At 45.6% G+C, this 20,677-nt stretch overlaps 1 protein-coding gene across 11 annotated transcripts in view; it reads left to right on the plus strand.

Moving 5' to 3' along the window:
* LOC129695547 (multiple PDZ domain protein) overlaps nucleotides 1-20,677 on the plus strand; it is a 168,382-nt gene that overhangs the window by 39,607 nt on the left and 108,098 nt on the right. For 10 of the 11 annotated variants that reach the window (XM_055632583.1, XM_055632584.1, XM_055632594.1 and 7 more), the window contains 6 exons: nucleotides 3,703-3,909; nucleotides 4,641-4,755; nucleotides 13,416-13,504; nucleotides 18,334-18,529; nucleotides 18,938-19,063; nucleotides 20,261-20,340. In XM_055632583.1, the coding sequence (XP_055488558.1) occupies nucleotides 3,703-3,909; nucleotides 4,641-4,755; nucleotides 13,416-13,504; nucleotides 18,334-18,529; nucleotides 18,938-19,063; nucleotides 20,261-20,340 (813 nt within the window). The remainder of the gene's footprint in view (nucleotides 1-3,702; nucleotides 3,910-4,640; nucleotides 4,756-13,415; nucleotides 13,505-18,333; nucleotides 18,530-18,937; nucleotides 19,064-20,260; nucleotides 20,341-20,677) is intronic. The other variant, XM_055632586.1, reaches the window with a different exon arrangement.

The raw sequence follows: 20,677 nt of genomic DNA on the forward strand, positions 1-20,677 counted from the left end.
CCCACCCATTCAATAGTCCTCACGACCCCCTCCTCTCTGAACACCCACCATGCACCCCACCACATCTCACCTCTCCTTTTATTCCCCGCTCCTCCTCTGACCTCAACCCCCACCCTTGTCGTGTCTTCACCATCCCCCCTGACCTCTCCCTTTCTGATATGGAACGGTCTATCCTCAATAGAGGCCTCGCCTTTGTTCCCCTCTGCCCCCACCTCAACGAGTTCCAGGTCCGCCACGACGTAGAGCTTTTCTTCCATCGCCTCCGTGCCTTTTTCTCAGGGAAGGAGTCCTCACAACCCAGTGATGAGCCCTTCTCCCATCTCCTCCGGTCCCCCTCCTCTTGGATTCCCCAGTGCGGCCTTCTACCCTCTCTGGACCTCTATTTCTAACTGCTGGCGTGACATCAACCATTTCAACTTTTCCATTCCCTTTACCTACTCCAACTTTATCCCCTCTGAACATACGGCCCTCCACTCATTCTGTAGCAACTCTGACATTATAATCAAACCCGCTGACAAGGGAGGTGCCGTGGTGGTCTGGCGCTCTACCGGGCTGAGGCCAGGCAACAACTCTCAGCCACCTCCTACTTATCCTTGGACCATGATCCCACAGATGAGCACCAGGCCTTAACCTCAAACACCATTACTGATTTCATCACTTCTGGCTGTCTGCCCCCCGCCCCCCCCACAGCCTCCAACTTTATTGTTTCCCAGCCCCGCACAGTCCATTGTTACCTTCTCCCCAAAATCCACAAACACAACTGCCCTGGCAGACCCCATTGTTTCTGCCTGCTTCTATCCCACGTAAATGATTTCCACCTCGACTCCATCCTATCCCCCCCCCTGGTCCAATCTCTCCCGACCTATGTCCAAGATATCTCACATGTACTTCTTTTATTTGATGACTTCCGCTTTCCGAGCACCCACTCCCTCATCTATGGACGTTCAGTCACTCTACACCTCCATCCTCCACCAGAAAGGCCTTAAAGCCCTCCGTTTCTTCCTCGACCGCAGAACCATCCAGTTTCCCTCGACTAAAACTATAGTCTGCCTAGTGGAACTGGTCCTCACCCTCAACAACTTCTCCTTTGACTCCTTCCACTTCCTCCAAATTCAAGGCATAGCTATCGGCACCCGAATGGGCCGCAGCTATGCTTGCTTCTTTGTAGGGTACATTGAATAATCCCTTTTCCAGGCGTACACTGGCTCTATTCCCGAACTCTATCTCCGTTACATTGATGACTGCATCGGTGCTACCTCCCGCACCCATACAGAACTCATGAACTTCATCAACTTCACCACCAATTTTCATCCTGCACTCAAATTTACTTGGATCATCTCCGACACCTCCCTCCCCTTTCTTGATCTCACAGTCTCCATCAGAGGAAATAGACGATTGACTGACGTCTATTACAAACCCACTGACTCCCATAACTATCTTAAATACACTTTTTTCCACCCTGCTTCCTGCAAAGACTCTATCCCCATTCCCAATGCCTCCGTCTATGCCGCATCTCCATCAAAGCTGAAGTGTTCCATACTGGAACATCTGAGATGTCCTAATTCTTTCGGAAATGGGGATTCCCCTATTCCAACATAGATGAGGCCTTCACTCGTGTCTCCTCGGTACCTCACAGCTCTGCCCTTGGTTCCCCTCCCCCTAGTTACAACAGAGATAGAGCCCCCCTAGTCGTTACCTTCCACCCCATCAGCCGTCCCATACAACACAATCCTACAAAATTTCCGCCACCTCCAATGGGATCCCACCACTAGCCACACTTTCCCATCTCCACCCCTTTCCTCCTTCCGCAGAGACCATTCCCTCCGCAACTCCCTGGTTGACTCCTCCCTTCCCACCCAAGCCACCCGCTCCCCAGGTACCCTCCCCTGCAACCACAGTAGATGCAACACCTGTTACTATACCTCCTCCCTCGACTCTGTCCAGGGACCCCCACAGTCCTTTCAGGTTAGGCAGAGGTTCATTTGCACCTCCTCCAACCTCATTTACTGTAACCGTTGTTCAAGATGTGGACTTGTACATCGGCGAGACCAAACGCAGACTGGGTGATAGTTTTGCGGAACACCTTCGCTCAGCCCGCCTGATCCAACCTGATCTCCCAGTTGCTGGACACTTTAATTCTCCTTCCAATTCCTACACAGACCTTTCTGTCCTACTCCTCCATTGTCAGAGTCTAAACGCAAATTGGAGGAACAGCATCTCATATTTCGCTTGGGCAGTTTACAGCCCAGTGGTATGAATATTGATTTATCTCATTTCATGTAGCCCCAGCATTCCCTCTCCATGCCTCCCCCTCCCTAGTCGCACTCGCTTCTCATTTTCACCCAACAAACAACTTACAAAGAGCTCTGTTTCCTTTTGTTACTTTTTACATATCTTTCATTCATTGTTCCTTATCTCTTCACAACACAGTCAATATCTCTCGTTTCCCTTATCCCTAACCAGTCTGAAGAAGGGTCTTGACCCGAAACGTCACCCATTCCTTCTTTCCAGAGATGCTGCCTGTCCCGCTGAGTTACTCCAACTTTTTGTGTCTTTCTTCAATTGTCTTTTAAATACCATTGTATTGGCCTCTTCTGGCAGCTCGTTCCATACACCCACTGAGTGGAAAAAGTTGCTCCTCGGATTTAAAGTTCTGGACTGCCCACTGATTATAGCTCAGGCCCTTGATTCCTGGCAACGTGCTTGTAAATCGTCTCTGCATTTTTCCAGCTTAATGACATCCTTCCTATAACAAGGTGCCCAACAATGAACAAAGTACTTCAAATGTGCATGGACAGCTATACGCAAAGAGTGGGCAGGCTAGGACCACTCTAGGTCCTTAAAGACTTAAATCTTTTAAGTCTTGTACAACTTTCTCCCTGCATGTTAGGCAATGTCCATCTACATCAAGAGCTGTCCAATTGTTTCCTATTACTGATCTAATGCTCTCCAACCACTTTTGATCAGAAAATTATTTTCGGTATCATTTCTGATCTTTGCCATGCTTTTAAAACATGAGTCTCCTTGCATCAGTATGCTTGTGCATTTTGACAAATGTTTCTAGTTGCATTTACTTCCCTTTTCTTTATAGCCAATGCTATAGTTTTCTTCACATGTATTCAACGTTAAAATGCAGGAAACTACCAACATTCAAATGTTATTGCATTATTTAGTTCTGACATTGTCGACCTCCATAAATGTAATCTAAATTTGATAATTGACATTTTCCTCCAATAACGTTTTCACAGCTAACATCCTGAACTTGTATATATACTCTGCAAATTTGAACCATATTTCTCTTTACTACTTGTCAGCTTTATTTCGGCTTTTGTGCTAGCTGCCATCTCTAACCACAGGCATTGACCATTGTCCTTTTCTGGTGACCTTTCTATTCTTTTGTTTGCCTTCATTTTCACAATGGTTTTGTTTACCTGATGGTGACGGTACATTCACTCGCACTAATTCACCTGTTTAAATGTGTGCACATTTTATGCTTTTATTTCACATCTGATTGTTAGAATGATTGCATTTTTTGTTTTATCATCAACTTGCTTGTCCTTTCATTTTCAAGTAGTCTAAATTATGGTTTATCATATCTCCACAACTTTAATGTAGACATATCTATATTGTAGACGTTGGAAAAATCTTTTGTCATTCGATATGCCTACATCATAATATTAATTCCTCTATTTGTATTTAAAGGATGGCCGACTTCAAAGTGGGGATCATATTCTCAAGATAGGAGACACAGACCTCCTGGGGATGGGTAGTGAACAAGTGGCACAAGTGCTACGGCAGTGTGGAAATCGTGTTAAATTGGTAATCGCACGAGGGGCTATAGAAGATTCCTTGGCTGCTGCCCCCCAAGGACTTCCTGCTCTACCATCTGTACCACCGGTAGCAGAAGAGGCAAGTAATTGTACCTGTGATCCCCCGAATAATGGAGCAGGACAATAATCGTAGTTTTTGACTACAGGGCTTCCAAGTGGAAATTTTAATAATAATAATAATAATAACAAATACTTTATTAATCCCCTTATTCAGGGGAAATTCAGATGGCCTTGCAGTACACAAATAAAAATACAACAGCATTAAAGAAGAAGTTTAACATTAAAACATTAAAAACAAAACCAACAATGGTTCCCACTGTGGGGGAAGGCACAAAGTCCAGTCCCCATCCCCATGTCCACCCATAGTCGGGCTTTGAGGCCTCCACAGTCGCTGCTACGGAGGCCCGATGTTCCAGGCCGTTCTCACCGGGTGAGTGCTCCGGCATCGGGAGAACCCTCTCAGCGGCTTGGGGTGTCGGGAACTTACCGGAGACCGTGGCTTCCAAGCCAACAGGCCGCGCTGGATGGAGCTCCACCACTGGCGATCTCGGCGAGATATCCCAGGCTCCGCGATGTTAAAGTCAGTGCTGCCGTCCTCTGCTGGCCGCTCCACAGTCCCGCAGCTCCGCGATGTTTAATCGGTGGTCTCAGCTCACCGGAGTTCCAGCGCAGTGTAGGTTACTGTCTCTTATCTCTTGTTCACGATGTTTGACTGAATAATTTCAGCATGATATTTTATTTGGCAAAGTTAGAACTGGTTTACTTAGAGTAAAACATAGTATGCTAGTACAATCTTTGTTTCTTTTTCAGCCTGAACCAGCTTTCTCTCAGCATGTCGATGGAGAAGTATTTGATGTGGAACTTACAAAAGATGTTCATGGGCTAGGCATAACAATTGCTGGTTATGTTGGAGACACCAATCAAGGTATTAGGAGAGATTTTCTGAAATCAAGTATTTTTCTTTACATTTTACTTTAGCTAGAGGAACATTTCAATTTTTAATTTGTCACAAAATCTGAAATTGTATTTATCATCTTAGATGTATTTGTGGTTAATTTTAGTGAGGAAGGATTGTTGCTTTAATCAGGTGCATCCATATTAGGCTGGATCATTGTTTCCCATGACTCGGATGTAACATTTAGTAACTTTGTATATTTTCAGTTGCTGTCATAATTCCTGACAGCCATAATTGCAGAGGATGTCTTGATATCATGGTCTTGTGACATAAAACGTGAAATTCAATTGATTTCAGATTTGAATATTACTTTCAGAAATGGAATGGTCATCTGAAAATTCACTGCACCCTCCATACCTACTTCAGAATTTATTTTCCTGCTTAAGTCTACATTTCTGCCTAAATATTGACAAAGCTGGTTAACCTGACAGAGTTGCATGTTTGTTGTGTTACATGGTAATATCCATTCTGCAGCTCACCCTTTCAGTGAGTAGGCATGTACACCAGCTGACAAGCTTAATACTAGCTGTAATATTTTATAAAATACTAGACCAAGTGCAGACCCGATGGGTCTGTTCCCCCAATGTGCGGTTGTGGCGGGGGGGGGGGGGGGGGGGGGGGGGGGGGCGGCATGCCGCGTCACACACTAACTATCCCCCCCCCCCCCCCCCACACACACTAAATTATACTGCTTGAAATTATATTAATATTATTAATTTGCTCCTTTTACCCCATAACCACCCTATCTACTGACGCATAACCCCCAACGTGCAGTCACATCTAGAGGGGGGGGGGGGGGGGGGGGGGGAGAGTGAGGGCAGAGAGAGAAGGGGGCAGAGACAGAGAGAGAGGGGCAAAAGGGATAGGGGGTGGAGAGGAGGGTAAGAGGGAGGGTGGGTGAGGGGGGGGAAAGGTGGCGGAGGAGGGGAGGAGAGAGAGAGGGTGAGAGTGAGGGCGAGAGAGAGGGGGTGCTGAGAGGGGGTTGAGGGGGAGAGATGGGTAGCAGGGGGGGGGAGGGTGGAGGAAAGAGCGTAGGGGGTGTGGAGGGGAGGGGGTTTAGGGGAGGGAGGAAGGGTGGGGGAGGGGATGAGGGGAGAGACAGAGGAAGAGAGGGGGAGAGAGGGTGCTGAGATGGGGGTGGGAGGGGGAGAGGTGGGGAGCAGGGAGGGGGAGGGAGGGAAGGGGGTAGGGGTGTGTGGAGGGGAGGAGGGTTTAAGGGAGGGACGGTGGAGGAGGGGATGGATGGGAGGAAAAAGAGAGGGGAGAGAGAGAGAGGGGGAGGGGGAGAGGAGGAGGGAGGGGGAGAGGGAGGGGGAGAGGAGAGGGGGAGGGGGGGAGGAGGGAGGGGAGGGGGGGGGGGGGGAGAGGGGGGGGGGGGAGAGAGAGGGGGGGGAGGGAGAGGGAGGGGGAGGGGAAGGGGGGGGGGGGGGGGGGGGGGGGGGGGGGGAGGGAGAGGAGAGGGAGGGGGGAGAGAGAGAGAGTGCCTTTTTACTTCAACCCAAACCCAAACAACCATTTGCAGGCAGTGCTTTTTTACCTCTAACCATATTTTCATTTTCAAACCAAATTAAGGGTACTCACAGTGCTGTAGACATTTGTCAGTGTCATTCAAAGCTCTGATTGAGGCACACCACTTGCAGAGACTTGCAGAGACTGATTGAGGCACACACACCACTTGCAGAGACTGATTGAGGCACACCACTTCCTGGTTTTATAGTCGTTCCCCCTCCCTCCAGCAGGGGCAGCAGAGAGAATGGGGAATGTTGTAAAAACATTAATATCTCTGTCAATTTTCATCGACGGGAAAAATCCTCAGCACACACGCGGTGGAGGGGGGCTCTGAGCGAGGTGGCTAAAAATGACGGCCGTAGGTGGCGGCGTACTCTCGGAAACCGCAGCACAGAAAGCCAAAACCGGTCAAGAACAGAGTTTTAGTAATATAGATGATAAATTGTAATTCTTATTGAAAATGAAACTAGGGATTACAATGATTGTTAGCTTTTAGTTTACCCTGCAATCTGCCATTGAAATTGCACTTTTCCTAAATTGGGCATATTAATGCACTGTAATTTAGGTCTTAAAACAGGATAAGAAATTTGACCTCTCAGGATTTCCCAATACCATTAATGAGTCTGACAAACATTTCCATTGATTTGCTTTTGACATTGTGGTTTGAATATTGCTGTTTTAATACCACCAGGGGCACCGGGGAGATGGCCAGCCCTGCCGTCAGTCTGTTCGTTTTTTTCAACTTTTTGTTATTTTTAGTGTTTTTTAAAAGTTTGATTTAATGTGCTTCGGTTTGTTTTATGTGGGGGGAGGGGGGAGGGGATCGGGGAAACTTTGTTTCAGGTTCTTACCTTCCCGGAGATGCCATAATTTTTTGGATCACATTCTACGGACTCTGCGGCCTACCATCGCTGGAGCTGGAATCCGCCTCGAAATGTCGTGAGCCCCACCGTGGGGCGCGGACTTAACATCGGAGCGAATCCCTTACCTGGGATCGCTCCTACCGCGGTCTGCAGACTTACCATCAAGGGCTCGCAGTCTCGGGAGAGGCAAGTCGGGAACTCCAACGCCGCAGAAGGTTCGACCAGCCCCGTCGCGTGGTTCGATCGCCCGGCACGGGAGTGCTGACAATTCCCCGATGCAGGAGCTGAAAGCCTCGACGCGGAGGGCCCGAATGCCACCGGCTACGAGAGTCAAGATCGTCCCGTTAACGGGGGCTCGATGTTCCCGACCAAGGAAAAACTAAGGGAAGGACTTGAACTTTATTTCGCCTTCCATCCCCGATCCAGGACAACACAACCCTGATTGGACTGATCCAGGATGGGGAGTAATCTGCCTACAGACAGGATGTGTCACAGCTGGCGTCCTGGTGCCATAGCAACAACATAGAAACATAGAAAATAGGTGCAGGAGTAGGCCATTCGGCCCTTCTAGCCTGCACCGCCATTCAATACGATCATGGTTGATCATCCAACTCAGTATCCTGTACCTGCCTTTTCTCAACCTAGAGCTCAATGCTCTTAAGACAGTGGAATTGACTGTAGACTTTAGGAGAGCTCCCCCTCCCCGCACCCCACTCACCATCAACAACATCACAGTCACATCTGTGGAGCCTTTTAAGTTCCTGGGAACCATCATCTCCAAGGACCTTAAGTGGGAGGCTACCATCAACTCCACAGTCAAAAACACACAACATAGGATGCACTTCTTACGGCAGCTGAGGAAGCACAATCTGCCACAGGCAATGATGGTCCAATTCTACACGACCATCGTAGAGTCTGTTCTCACCTTCTCCATCATGGTCTGGTTTGGCCCAGCCACCAAGCACGACACCTAGAGGCTGCCGCGAATCGTCCGATCAGCAGAGAAGGTTATTGGCTGCAACCTTCCCTCCATTGATGTACTGTACACTGCAAGGGCCAGGAAGCGTGCGGGCAAGATCATCTCTGACCCCTCTCACCCTGGCCACAAACTATTTGAATCACTTCCCTCTGGAAGGCGACTGCGGACTGTCAAAGCTGCCACAGCCAGACATAAAAACAGTTTTTATCCACGAGTAGTTGCTCTACTCAACAGCCAAAAACCTGTAGCCTCCCTTTGATCCGGTATTTTGTTGGTTCACATGCTTGATCAATGGTGTTTTATCATTAATGTTTTATTATTATTAATGTTTAGTGTTTTATGAGTCATTCGTAACTGTCACTGTCTGTCATGTTGTTACTTGTGGGCGGAGCACCAAGGCAAATTCCTTGAATGTGAATACTTGGCCAATAAACCTACTTACTCATCACAGTGAGGAATGTGTAGGAGTCACTGGTGGATGTTCGTGTTAAAATGTGTTTTTGAGTGTTGCTTTTAATTGTATGACTGACCTGGCCAGTGAAATTACTCGTATATTGCAAAACATACTTGGCGAATAAATTCTGATTCTGATATTATTTGTTGAGCATTATATTAAATCTAAGATAGACACAAAATGCTGGTTTAAATTGAAGATAGACACAAAATGCTAGAGTAACTCAGCGGGACAGGCAGTATCTCTAGAGAGAAGGAATGGGTGCCGTTTTGGGTCAAGACCATTCTTCAGACAGATCAAGCAGCTTCTCTCCAGCAATGCTGCCTGTCCCGCTGAGTTACTCTAGCATTTTGTGTCTATCTTCAATTTAAACCAGCATCTGCAGTTCTTTCCTACACATATTACAGGTGCACAACCTTTTATCCGACAGCCTTGGGACCAGACACTTTTCGTAATTCAGAATTTGTCGGTCTTCGGAATGGAATTTTTTTAGCGTAGATTTTAATGGCTGGCTCAGTGGTAGAGTGCTCGGCTCATATCCGCAAGGTCGCGAGTTTGCGCCTTGATCCCGGCAGTTACTCGGTCGCGAGTTTGAGTCTTCAATGTTGTTTTTTCATGCAGAATAAATGTTTGTATGAAATGCAGTGTAGGAGAGGTGTACTGACTGTGTCGGCAGAACTTTGGAAGTGATTGCCCACCAGTCTAAAACGCCGCCGTGTCTCCCTGTCCCTGGGATAGCAGGGGGCGATCAAACAGCACAATACCCCCCTCCCCCTCCAACTCCAGAGGAATCCGCTCCCCGATGGGCCGCTACGGCGACAAGTGGCAGTTTGCCCACAGCCCGAGCTGCGCCACCCCAAGAACACCTTGCACACCGTCAGCTTCTGCCCCTACGTGTTCCTCTGGAGTTGGAGCGGGCCTGGGCTGGAGTTGCTGCTGGCTGTGGGTCTCTGGGATCTCCGTGCTTGCAGTGGGCCTGGGGGTCGCTGTCCCGTTGGTCCTGACGTCTCCGGCCACCCCCCTGGACTGGAGCTGAGACTGGGAACTGTACCGCCCTTGCCCCCTCCCTCTGCAACTGCAAACAACCCCACTCTCCTGCAAGGGCGGTACAGTTCCCGGAGGATAGCAGGTGGCCGGAGACGTCAGGACCAACAGGAACCCGCTCCCCGATGGGCCCCTACGACGCCCCGAGCTGCGCCCCGTCATCCGCAACCCAGGTTCCTCTGTAGTTGGAGCGGGGCTGGGCTGGGCTGCTGCAGGCTTTGGGTCTCTGGGTTCTCCATGCTTGCGGTGGGCCTGGTGGTGGACGTCCAATTGGTCCTGACGTTTCCGGTGACTGCACTGGCCTGCTGGCTGCCTTCGCCGACGTGAAGACAGTACAAAGCCCCCGCGCCGGTGCGATGAGCGGGGAGCTGGAGAGGGGAGGGATGGGGTCACACACATGGCCGGGAAGCAGAGGGGTGTAGGTGGGGTGAAACTGAAGGGAGCGACAATCTGCTGCTGCCTGCACGCTGAGTTAGAAAGTTCCCACGCAAGACTCACGATACACTGTGTATCGTGTCTACCGTGGGAACTTTTTAACAGCGGGCAGGTAGCAGCATATTGTCAATTATTAACCCTCCCACGCAATATACTCTCACCTTCTCTTTTATGGATGGGGATTTAGTTCCCCTTTCTTCAAGGACCGACCGGAGGTTCCGCTGTCACCTCTGCGGGCCGCCCTCGGTGAACGTCCTGTCTCCCTGTCCGTGGAATAGTAGGGGGCGATCAAACAGCACAATACCCCCCTCCCCCTCCAACTCCAGAGGAATCCGCTCCCCGATGGGCCGCTACGGCGACGTGGCAGTTCGCCCACAGCCCGAGCTGCGCCACCCCAAGAACAAGACGTACCCCTTGCACACCATCAGCTTCTGCCCATACGGGGAGCGTGTTCCTCTGGAGTTGGAACGGGGCTGGGCTGGAGTTGCTGATCTGGGATCTCCGTGCTTGCAGTGGGCCTGGGGGTCGGTGTTCCGTTGGTCCTGACGTCTCTGGTGACTGGCACTGTGCTGCTAGCATCGCGACGTGAAGACAGTACAAAGCCCCCGCGCCGGTGCAATGAGCGGGGAGCTGGAGAGGGGAGGGAAGGGGTCACACACATGGCCGGGAAGCAGAGGGGTGTAGGTGGGGTGAAACTGAAGGGAACGACAATCTACTGCTGCCTGCACGCTGAGTTAAAAGGTTCCCACGCAAGACTCACGATACACTGTGTATCGTGAGTCTACCGTATGAACTTTTTAACGCAGCTGGCAGGTAGCAGCATATTGTCAATTATTAACCCTCCCGCGCAATATACCCTCACCTTCTCTTTTATGAATGGGGATTTAGTTCCTCTTTCTTCGAGGACCGACCGGAGGTTCCGCTGTCACCTCTGCGGGCCGCCCTCGGTGAACGTTTTCAAGGACCTTTCTTCAAGGACCGAAAAAATGTCGCTATTCGGAGGTTTTCGTTATTTGGATCTTCGGATAAAAGGTTGTGCACCTGTAAATCTACCTTTGCTACAAGAGCATGCATGATAATGTCCTGAGTGATGTCAAAAATACTACATAATTTCCTTTTGTCACAAAGTAACAATTAAAGTGACGAAAACTTAATTAAGTCAACTTATGTAATGTTGATACTATTCACTTAGTAATTCACAAAGTGATTTTCGAACAACAAGAAGGAAATGAAAATGGGGACAGAATTATTTACCATCATTGTTCTTTTATATTCACTTACTTTGATGTGTTCACATTGAAATTTTATTCTAACAGTTTGTATTTCTTTCATACCATTTGTGCTTATTAAGAAAGAAGACTTTGGAAAAATATGTTTGAAAAATGATGTTACCAATTTACTTGTTACTGACAATTTAGCTTTTTGGTATCTATATTACTAAAAGTCTGTTCTTGACCGGTTTTGGCCATCTGTGCTGCGATTTCTGAGAGAACGCCGCCACCTACGGCTGTCATTTTTGGCCACCTTGCTCAGAGCCCCCCTCCGCCGCATGTGTGCCGAGGATTTTCCCCGTCGATTAAAAATGACAGAGATATTAATGTTTTTACAAAATTCCCCATTCTCTGCTGCCCCCGCTGGCAGCAGGGGGGAAGGACTATAAAACCAGGAAGTGGTGTGCCTCACTCACTCTTCAAGATGGAGGAAGGCAGAGGGTCACGTTTCTCTGAGCTGTGAATAACACTGAACACATGTCTACTCAAATGTAAGTGCCCTTAGTGGTTCTAAAATGCTTGCAGAATGTGTCTATTGGTTCTAAAGCTTGAAAAAAAATGTCTATTGGTTCTAAAGCTTTCAAAAAATGTCTATTGGTTCTAAAGCTTGCAAAAAGTGTCTATTGGTTCTAAAGCTTGCAAAAAGTGTCTATTGGTTCTAAAGCTTGCAAAAAAAGTGTCTATTGGTTCTAAAGCTTGCAAAAAGTGTCTCTATTGGTTCTAAAGCTTGCAAAACATGTCTATTGGTTCTAAAGCTTGCAAGAAAAATGTCTATTGGTTCTAAAATGGTTCATACTAGCGCTCCAGAAAGCACCCCCTGCCCCCCCCCCCTCCCCTCCCCCCTTTGGCTTGGCTTGGGTGTGTCTTGAAATTGAAAGGCACTACTTACTGCAAATGGTGGCATGAAGTTGAAAGGCACTACTTACTGCAAATGGTGGATTGGTTGCTTTGGCTTGAAGTTGAAAGGCACAAAATTTTGTTCAGACTGAAAGGTCTGAATGACAATAAAGGAAATTCAATTCAATTCAATTCAAATGGTGGCTTGGTTGCTTTGGCTTGAAGTTGAAAGGCACTACTTACTGCAAATGGTGGCTTGGGTATGGCTTAAAGCTGAAAGACACCACTTACTGCAAATGGTGGATTGGTTGATTTGGCTTGAAGTTGAAAGGCACTACTTCCTGCAAATGATGGCTTGGGTGTGGCTTGAAGTTGAAAGGCACTACTTACTGCAAATGGGGGGCATGAGTGCATTGGCTTGAAGTTGAAAGGCACTACTTACTGCAAATGGTGGCATGAAGTTGACAGGCACTACTTACTGCAAATGGTGGCTTGGGTGCTTTGGCTTTAAGTTGAAAGGCAGTACTTTCTGCAAATGGAGGCTTGGGAGCTTTGGCTTGAAGTTGAAAGGCACTACTTACTGCAAATGGTGGCTTGGGTGCTTTGGCTTGAAGTTGAAAGGCACTACTTACTGCAAATTGTAGCTTGGGTGCTTTGGCATTAAGTTGAAAGGCATTGCAAATGGTGGCATGAAGTTGAAAGGCATTACATACTGCAAGTGGTGGCTTGGGAGCTTTGGTTTGAAGTTGAAAGCCACTACTTACTGCAAATGGTGGCTTGGGAGCATTGGCTTGAAGTTGAAAGGCACTACTTACTGCAAATGGTGGCTTGGTTGCTTTGGCTTGAAGTTGAAAGGCACTACTTACTGCAAATGGTGGCTTGGGAGCTTTGGCTTGAAGTAGAAAAGGCACTACTTACTGCAAACTGACCACCAATATTAGAATTGGTGGAGAGGTGGAATATTGCGTTGGATGACCAGCCTTCCTGTGTGATGCTGGGACCCAATGGGTCCCACTTAGTCTAGTTTTATATTAAAATCCTTCCACAGCTAATAGTGAAATCATATTTTTTGCTTGTTGCACAAGACGGAGCTGAATAATTTTACATTATTTGAAATTGGTCCTGTATGCAATGAACCAGTAATTAGCTGTCACAGTTATTTAAATGTTGATCGGCTTTGGAATTGCCCAAAGAAGAAATATATCTGCAGATTTGTATGCTTATGTTTACTCTTGCAGAACCTTCTGGCATCTTTGTGAAAAGCATCACTCAGGGAAGTGCAGTTGAGCAGGATGGAAGAATACATGTTGGGGACCAGATAATAGCTGTAAGTATAATCTGAAATAACAACCCAAATGGAGAAACAGATTGAAATGGATCATCCACTTCGAGCCTCTTGGTAAACACATTTGAAATGTTTCTGCCTGGTCTTGGACTTGTGATAGACTCTGTCAAATGATAATGGCAATGTTAATGAAACTGTTACCTTCTATTCGTTGTTTGATTACCCTCCATCATGCTCATTTTAGATGTGGCAGGATTATAAGGCTTTATCCTGGCACATTGTTCAGGATAGCTATTACATGCTGCCGTCTGTTTATGAGCAACACGTAGTCCTCTAGCTTCACTAAGTTTACACTTCCTCCTTGAGTATGAAGATAGACACAGAAAGCTGGAGTAATTGCAGCTAGTATACAAACTTAAAGCACAAGGCATTGGGGGTTCAGTATTGATGTGGATAGAGAACTGGCTGGCAAACAGGAAGCCAAGAGTAGGAGTAAACGGGTCCTTTTCACAATGGCAGGCAGTGACTAGTGGGGTACCGCAAGGCTCAGTGCTGGGACCCCAGCTATTTACAATATATATTAATGATCTGGATGAGGGAATTGAAGGCAATATCTCCAAGTTTGCGGATGACACTAAGCCGGGAAGCAGTGTTAGCTGTGAGGAGGATGCTAGGAGACTGCAAGGTGACTTGGATAGGCTGGGTGAGTGGGCAAATGTTTGGCAGATGCAGTATAATGTGGATAAATGTGAGGTTATCCATTTTGGTGGCAAAAACGGGAAAGCAGACTATTATCTAAATGGTGGCCGATTGGGAAAGGGGGAGATGCAGCGAGACCTGGGTGTCATGGTACACCAGTCATTGAAGGTAGACATGCAGGTGCAGCAGGCAGTAAAGAAAGCAAATGGTATGTTAGCTTTCATTGCAAAAGGATTTGAGTGTAGGAGCAGGGAGGTTCTACTGCAGTTGTACAGGGTCTTGGTGAGACCACACCTGGAGTATTGCGTACAGTTTTGGACTCCAAATCTGAGGAAGGACATTATTGCCATAGAGGGAGTGCAGAGACGGTTCACCAGACTGATTCCTGGGATGTCAGGACTGTCTTATGAAGAAAGACTGGATAGACTTGGTTTATACTCTCTAGAATTTAGGAGATTGAGAGGGGATCTTATAGAAACTTACAAAATTCTTAAGGGGTTGGACAGGCTAGATGCAGGAAGATTGTTCCCGATGTTAGGGAAGTCCAGGACAAGGGGTCACAGCTTAAGGATAAGGGGGAAATCCTTTAAAACCGAGATGAGAAGAACATTTTTCACACAGAGAGTGGTGAATCTCTGGAACTCTCTGCCACAGAGGGTAGTTGAGGCCAGTTCATTGGCTATATTTAAGAGGGAGTTAGATGTGGCCCGTGTGGCCAAGGGGATCAGGGGGTATGGAGAGAAGGCAGGTACGGGATACTGAGTTGGATGATCAGCCATGATCATATTGAATGGCGGTGCAGGCTCGAAGGGCCGAATGGCCTACTCCTGCACCTAATTTCTATGTTTCTAACTCAGCATCTCTGGAGAGAAGGAATGGGTGACCTTTCGGCTCAAGACCCTTCTTCAAACGTCTAGACCTGAAACGTCACCCATTCCTTCTCTCCAGATATGTTGCCTGTCCTGCTGAGTTACTCCAGCTTTTAGTGTCTATCTTCGTTTTAAACCAGCACCTGCAGCTCCTTCCTACACATTTCCTCGTTGAGTATGTTTTCTGGGAAGTTCTATACTCAGTGATTCTGAGATCCCTACCCATCAATATCTTTGAGGCTACCATTGACCACAAGTTTAGCTGGATGAGCCTCTTGAATATCGTGGCTACGCAAGTCCTTGCGCCAACTTCAAAGCACAAGAAAATATTATGACAGACTACCGACCACATGTTTGCATGAATGTAGCTCGAACAATTATTAATTAGTTTGATACCATCCGAAACAACAGAACCCAATTGATTTGCTGTGGACCATAATGTTTGGGACACAACAATGTAATTCATGGACATCATCAGTTGCTGGGTGTCTTCTCTGGTGATGTTCTGCCAGGCCTGTAAGTTTCCAAAGGTGATGGAATGACTGGGGGAAAGACTAAGTGCTGAGAGCTCTCTTATACCTGCACATGGAGGCAATTAAACACACCTGAGCAATTACTAGCAAAAGGATAACGAGGGATAAAATTGGTCCATTGGAGAGACAGAGTGGACAGTTATCTGCAGAGCCAAAAGAGATGGGGGAGATATTGAACAATATTTTTTCTTCGGTATTCACCAAGGAGAAGGATATTGAATTATGTGAGGTGAGGGAAACTAGTAGAGTAGCTATGGATACTATGAGGTTCAAAGTAAAAGAAGTACTGACACTTTTGAAAAATATAAAAGTGGAAAAGTCTCCAGGTCCTGACAGGATATTCCCTAGGACATTGAGGGAAGTTAGTGTAGAAATAGCCGGGGCTATGACAGAAATATTTCAAATGTCATTAGAAACGGGAATAGTCCCCGAGGATTGGCGTACTGCGCATGTTGTTCCATTGTTTAAAAAGGGTTCTAAGAGTAAACCTAGCAATTATAGACCTGTTAGTTTGACTTCAGTGGTGGGCAAATTAATGGAAAAGATACTTAGAGATAATATATATAAGCATCTAGATAAACAGGGTCTGATTAGGAACAGTCAACATGGATTTGTGCCTGGAAGGTCATGTTTGACTAATCTTCTTGAATTTTTTGAAGAGGTTACTAGGGAAATTGACGAGGGTAAAGCAGTGGATGTTGTCTATATGGACTTTAGTAAGGCCTTTGACAAGGTTCCTCGTGGAAGGTTGGTTAAGAAGGTTAAACTGTTGGGTATAAATGCAGGAGTAGCTAATGGATTCAACAGTGGCTGAATGGGAGAAGCCAGAGGGTAATGGTGGATGGCTGTTTCTCGGGTTGGAGGCAGGTGACTAGTGGGGTGCCTCGGGGATCTGTGTTGGGTCCTTTGTTGTTTGTCATGTACATTAATGATCTGGATGAAGGTGTGGTAAATTGGATTAGTAAGTATGCAGATGATACCAAGATAGGGGGTGATGTGGATAATGATGAGGATTTCCAAAGTCTACAGAGTGATTTAGGCCATTTGGAAAAATGGGCTGAAAGATGTCAGATGGAGTTTAATGTTGATAAATGTGAGGTGCTACATCTTGGCAGGACAAATCAAAATAGGACGTACATGGTAAATGGTAGGGAATTGAAGAATACAGTTGAACAGAGGGATCTGGGTATAACCGTGCATAGTTCCTTGAAGGTGGAATCTCATATAGATAGGGTGGTAAAGAAAGCTTTTGGTATGCTACCCTTTATAAATCAGAGCATTGAGTATAGAAGCTGGGATGTAATGTTAAAATTGTACAAGGCATTGGTGAGACCAAATCTGGAGTATGGTGTACAATTTTGGTCGCCCAATTATAGGAAGGATGTCAACAAAATAGAGAGAGTACAGAGGAGATTTACTAGAATGTTGCCTGGGTTTCAACAACTAAGTTACAGAGATAAGTTGAATAAGTTAGGTCTTTATTCTCTGGAGCGCAGAAGGTTAAGTGGGGACTTGATAGAGGTCTTTAAAATGATGAGAGGGATAGACAGAGTTGATGTGGACAAGCTTTTCCCTTTGAGAATAGGGAATATTCAAACAAGAGGACATGCCTTCAGAATTAAGGGACAGACGTTTAGGGGTAATATGAGGGGGAACTTCTTTACTCAGAGAGTGGTAGTGGTGTGGAATGAGCTTCCAGTGGAAGTGGTGGAAGCAGGTTCATTGGTATCATTTAAAAATAAATTGGATAGGCATATGGATGAGAAGGGAATGGAGGGTTATGGTATGAGTGCGGGCAGGTGGGACTAAGGGGAAAAAAAAGTTGTTCGGCACGGACTTGTAGGGCCGAGATGGCCTGTTTCCATGCTGTAATTGTTATATGGTTATATGGTTAATAGAGTACTGCGTATCTTGCAATCTGCTGAAGATTCCTCCAAATTACTGACAGTGGAAGCTGCAACAGACCTGGGCCATGACATATCAGATTTCATATAAGAACATGGATTTCATTGTATACCATCTGCACGTGGCTTGAGTCATTTTTATCAGATCTAGTTGCCATTGGCCTGACTTTGATCCGCCTTCATGTCTGAAATATTTTGACCTAATGAACTGCAGCAGATTGGCATAGAGGCATGTCATAGTGCTTCTCCAGCAGTTTGACTGCAGTCATTGTACCTTGCAAGTTTGCAATCCCAGCAAAACTGCATGCTCTCTCCTGCTGGTCTAGGATAATTGAGTTCAGATTCTATTTGGGGAAAAAGGATTGATGATATTTCTTGATTATGTCAATGTATTGACCCAATTAGCCAGATAGCTTTTTGTACTTGAATGATTCTGGTTCTTAAATAGGCTGGACTTGTTTTATATCAAATCTTGTGCTGAATAATGCTGTGATTAACCTGTTCTGTGCACTGCTAACAGACGTACCCGGTATCCACCATTTCACTTAGCAATATGTTGTCTGTTCTAATTTTCTCTTCAATAGTGCAAATTTCTTCAGTCTTAATTTTGCCCTCCGTTTTCTTATGTCATGTTCATATGTTGTTTTGATGAAATACATATATAATGTGTTAGATTTTGATTAAACATTTCTCATTATATATAATGCTGTTTTTAAAAAAAACCTTGATCACATAAAATTTGAAAACATTTAAAGTAAAATAATTTGTCATTTCAGCCATCTAACCCATCTACAGAAATGAAATTTAATAATTTGGGCTGTTTTGTACTACTTGAACTATGGTATCTGAATGCTTTTGTATTCCAGGTGGATGGAACAAATATTCAAGGCTTCACTAACCAGCAAGCTGTGGAAGTGCTGCGTCATACAAGTCAAATGGTGTGTCTCATTTTAATGAGAAGAGAAATTAAACCAGAAGCCTTGATGCAGTCTGAGTGTAAAGGTGAAGTGAAACCTGATAAGAATGGAGATGTCATCACAGTAGATGACAAACCCCCCACAGGTAAATTGGTTGTTCCTGTCTTTACCATATATTTTATTTGCTATTGTCACTAGTTTGCAATCATCTTTTATGTCACTCTATATCTTTAGAACAATGACCAGATTATTTAACATTGCTGTATTTATAATAATTCAATTGAATACTTTACTACTGTCCAATAATCAAAGTGTATGTGGAATGTTAAAATAAATTGAAAGAACTGAAGTGAAAGTGGAGAAAGAAAAAAACATGGAGCTGTAATGTTTTCTGCACAAAATTGGGATTAAAAAATATATTTTCATAATACGATTGATAAATGATGTGAATATTATTTTTCAGTCAGTTCTGTTCACCTCATGAATTATATTGGAAATCATTAATTCCTTTGATAAATCAGTTGTTACCCATGTTTTTGTGAACTATTTGTAGTATTGAATGAAGAACCATCACCACCAGAGAACAGGACTTCAAGTTCTGCCCCAATCGATGAACAAGAAATTGAATCTGAGTTGGAAGGTGAAGTCAGGTTCACAGTCACGGATACTTCTCTTGGTGGTATGAGGTGCTTTTAAAATCAATAGGCTTGATTATCAGGCATTATATCAAACTTTGTTTCCAAGCAGTTTGATGCCTATAGTGGTCTGTCTAGCACCTATTTTAGAAATACTGATTGTCAATTGCCAAATGTAAGGACAGCAGTAGAGCTACTGCCTTATGGCGACAGAGACCTGGGTTCGATCCTGACTACAGGTGCTCTCTGTATGGCGTTTGTACGTTCTCCCTGTGACCTGTGTGAGTTTTCTCCGAGATCTTCGGTTTTCTCCCACACTCCAAAGACCTGCAGGTTTGTAGGTTAATAGCTTGGTATAAATGTAAATTGTCGCCTCTGTAAGTGGGATAGTGAAAGTGTGTGGGGATCGCTGGTCAGCACGGACTTGGTGGGCTGAAGGGCCTGTTTCTGCGCTGTCTCTAAACTAAACATACTGGTTAGCACAATATATGAATCAATGAGGTTTGGGATTTCTCCAGACCTTTTTGCTGGTAGTTTTTTGAAACTGATTGAGAAACTAATATGCTTGCTATCATTGCAGCCTGCAGGGTTGGGATGTTATAAATCCAACTAAAGCCTCATGTTCTGTCTCTCAGAACAACCATGTGATGGCAAGAAGTTGAATGGAGAACTGAGTTGAAACCAATATAACAACAACAAGCCATTGACATCTGAACTTCAGCACCTGATCCCCTTCCTTTTACTCTATCTACCCTTGACCCCAACTGCCAGAAATCTAAGCTCCCCGTTTCCTCCCCCTATCCCCCACAATTACATATTTCAGGCATCCCAATGTCAACAGTGTCAATCCAGGATTCTTGATCTCCCTCCATCACAACATATAAAATCTGCTGCATGACCATCATTGTTTGACCACCCCATTTACAAAGCTGGCATTTGCATTGCCTTTTCCTCTGCCCTAGTTTCTGACAAAGTGTGCCCAGTGTTTCACCAGAACTTAAGTCAAACTTCGAACTCTCACTGCCTCTGTCCCTCTTCCTTTAAAAGTTGCTTCGAAACTTCCCAGCCATCAGATAGTAGAGGAATGTTTATTTGTGGACTTTTAAAGTGATGTTAACATTTTCAAATCCAAATGACAAACTGGTGATTCTTGTGACAGACATTTTTGAAGGGTGATTTTAGTGACACACCAAATCTTAGATGAAAAAAAATGATTCGCTTTATTAATCTTTTTATTTCAGGATTTCAACTCAGTTTGTCAGAAGAAGAAAGCCTTTGTGTTAAATGGCAGGAGATTCTTGGTGCTAACTATGAAATTGTGGTATGTTTATTTAAACATTTTCATTTGTGAGTCAATGTCCCGTAAACATTGTTATGGACCTGTCCCACTTAGGTGATTTTTTTGGCGACTGCCGGTGACTAGGCTGTCGCCGGTGTGTCGCCTGTATGGTCGTGTGTAGTCTCCTCAGTCGCCCCAAGAGTCGTAGCGTTTTTCTGGTCGCCGCTGGATTTTGAAATGTTCAAAACTTCTCGGTGACAGTCGGCGACCGTGGGCTTGTCATAGCTTGTCTTCTCCTGACGTAGGTGCTGTCGTAGGTTGTCGCCAGGTGACGTAGGTTGTCGCTGGTGCTGACTTCGGTGAATTCCATTATCCTAGT

The sequence above is a fragment of the Leucoraja erinacea genome, chromosome 3, assembly GCF_028641065.1.
Source record: "Leucoraja erinacea ecotype New England chromosome 3, Leri_hhj_1, whole genome shotgun sequence".
NCBI classification, from domain to species: Eukaryota; Metazoa; Chordata; class Chondrichthyes; order Rajiformes; family Rajidae; genus Leucoraja; species Leucoraja erinaceus.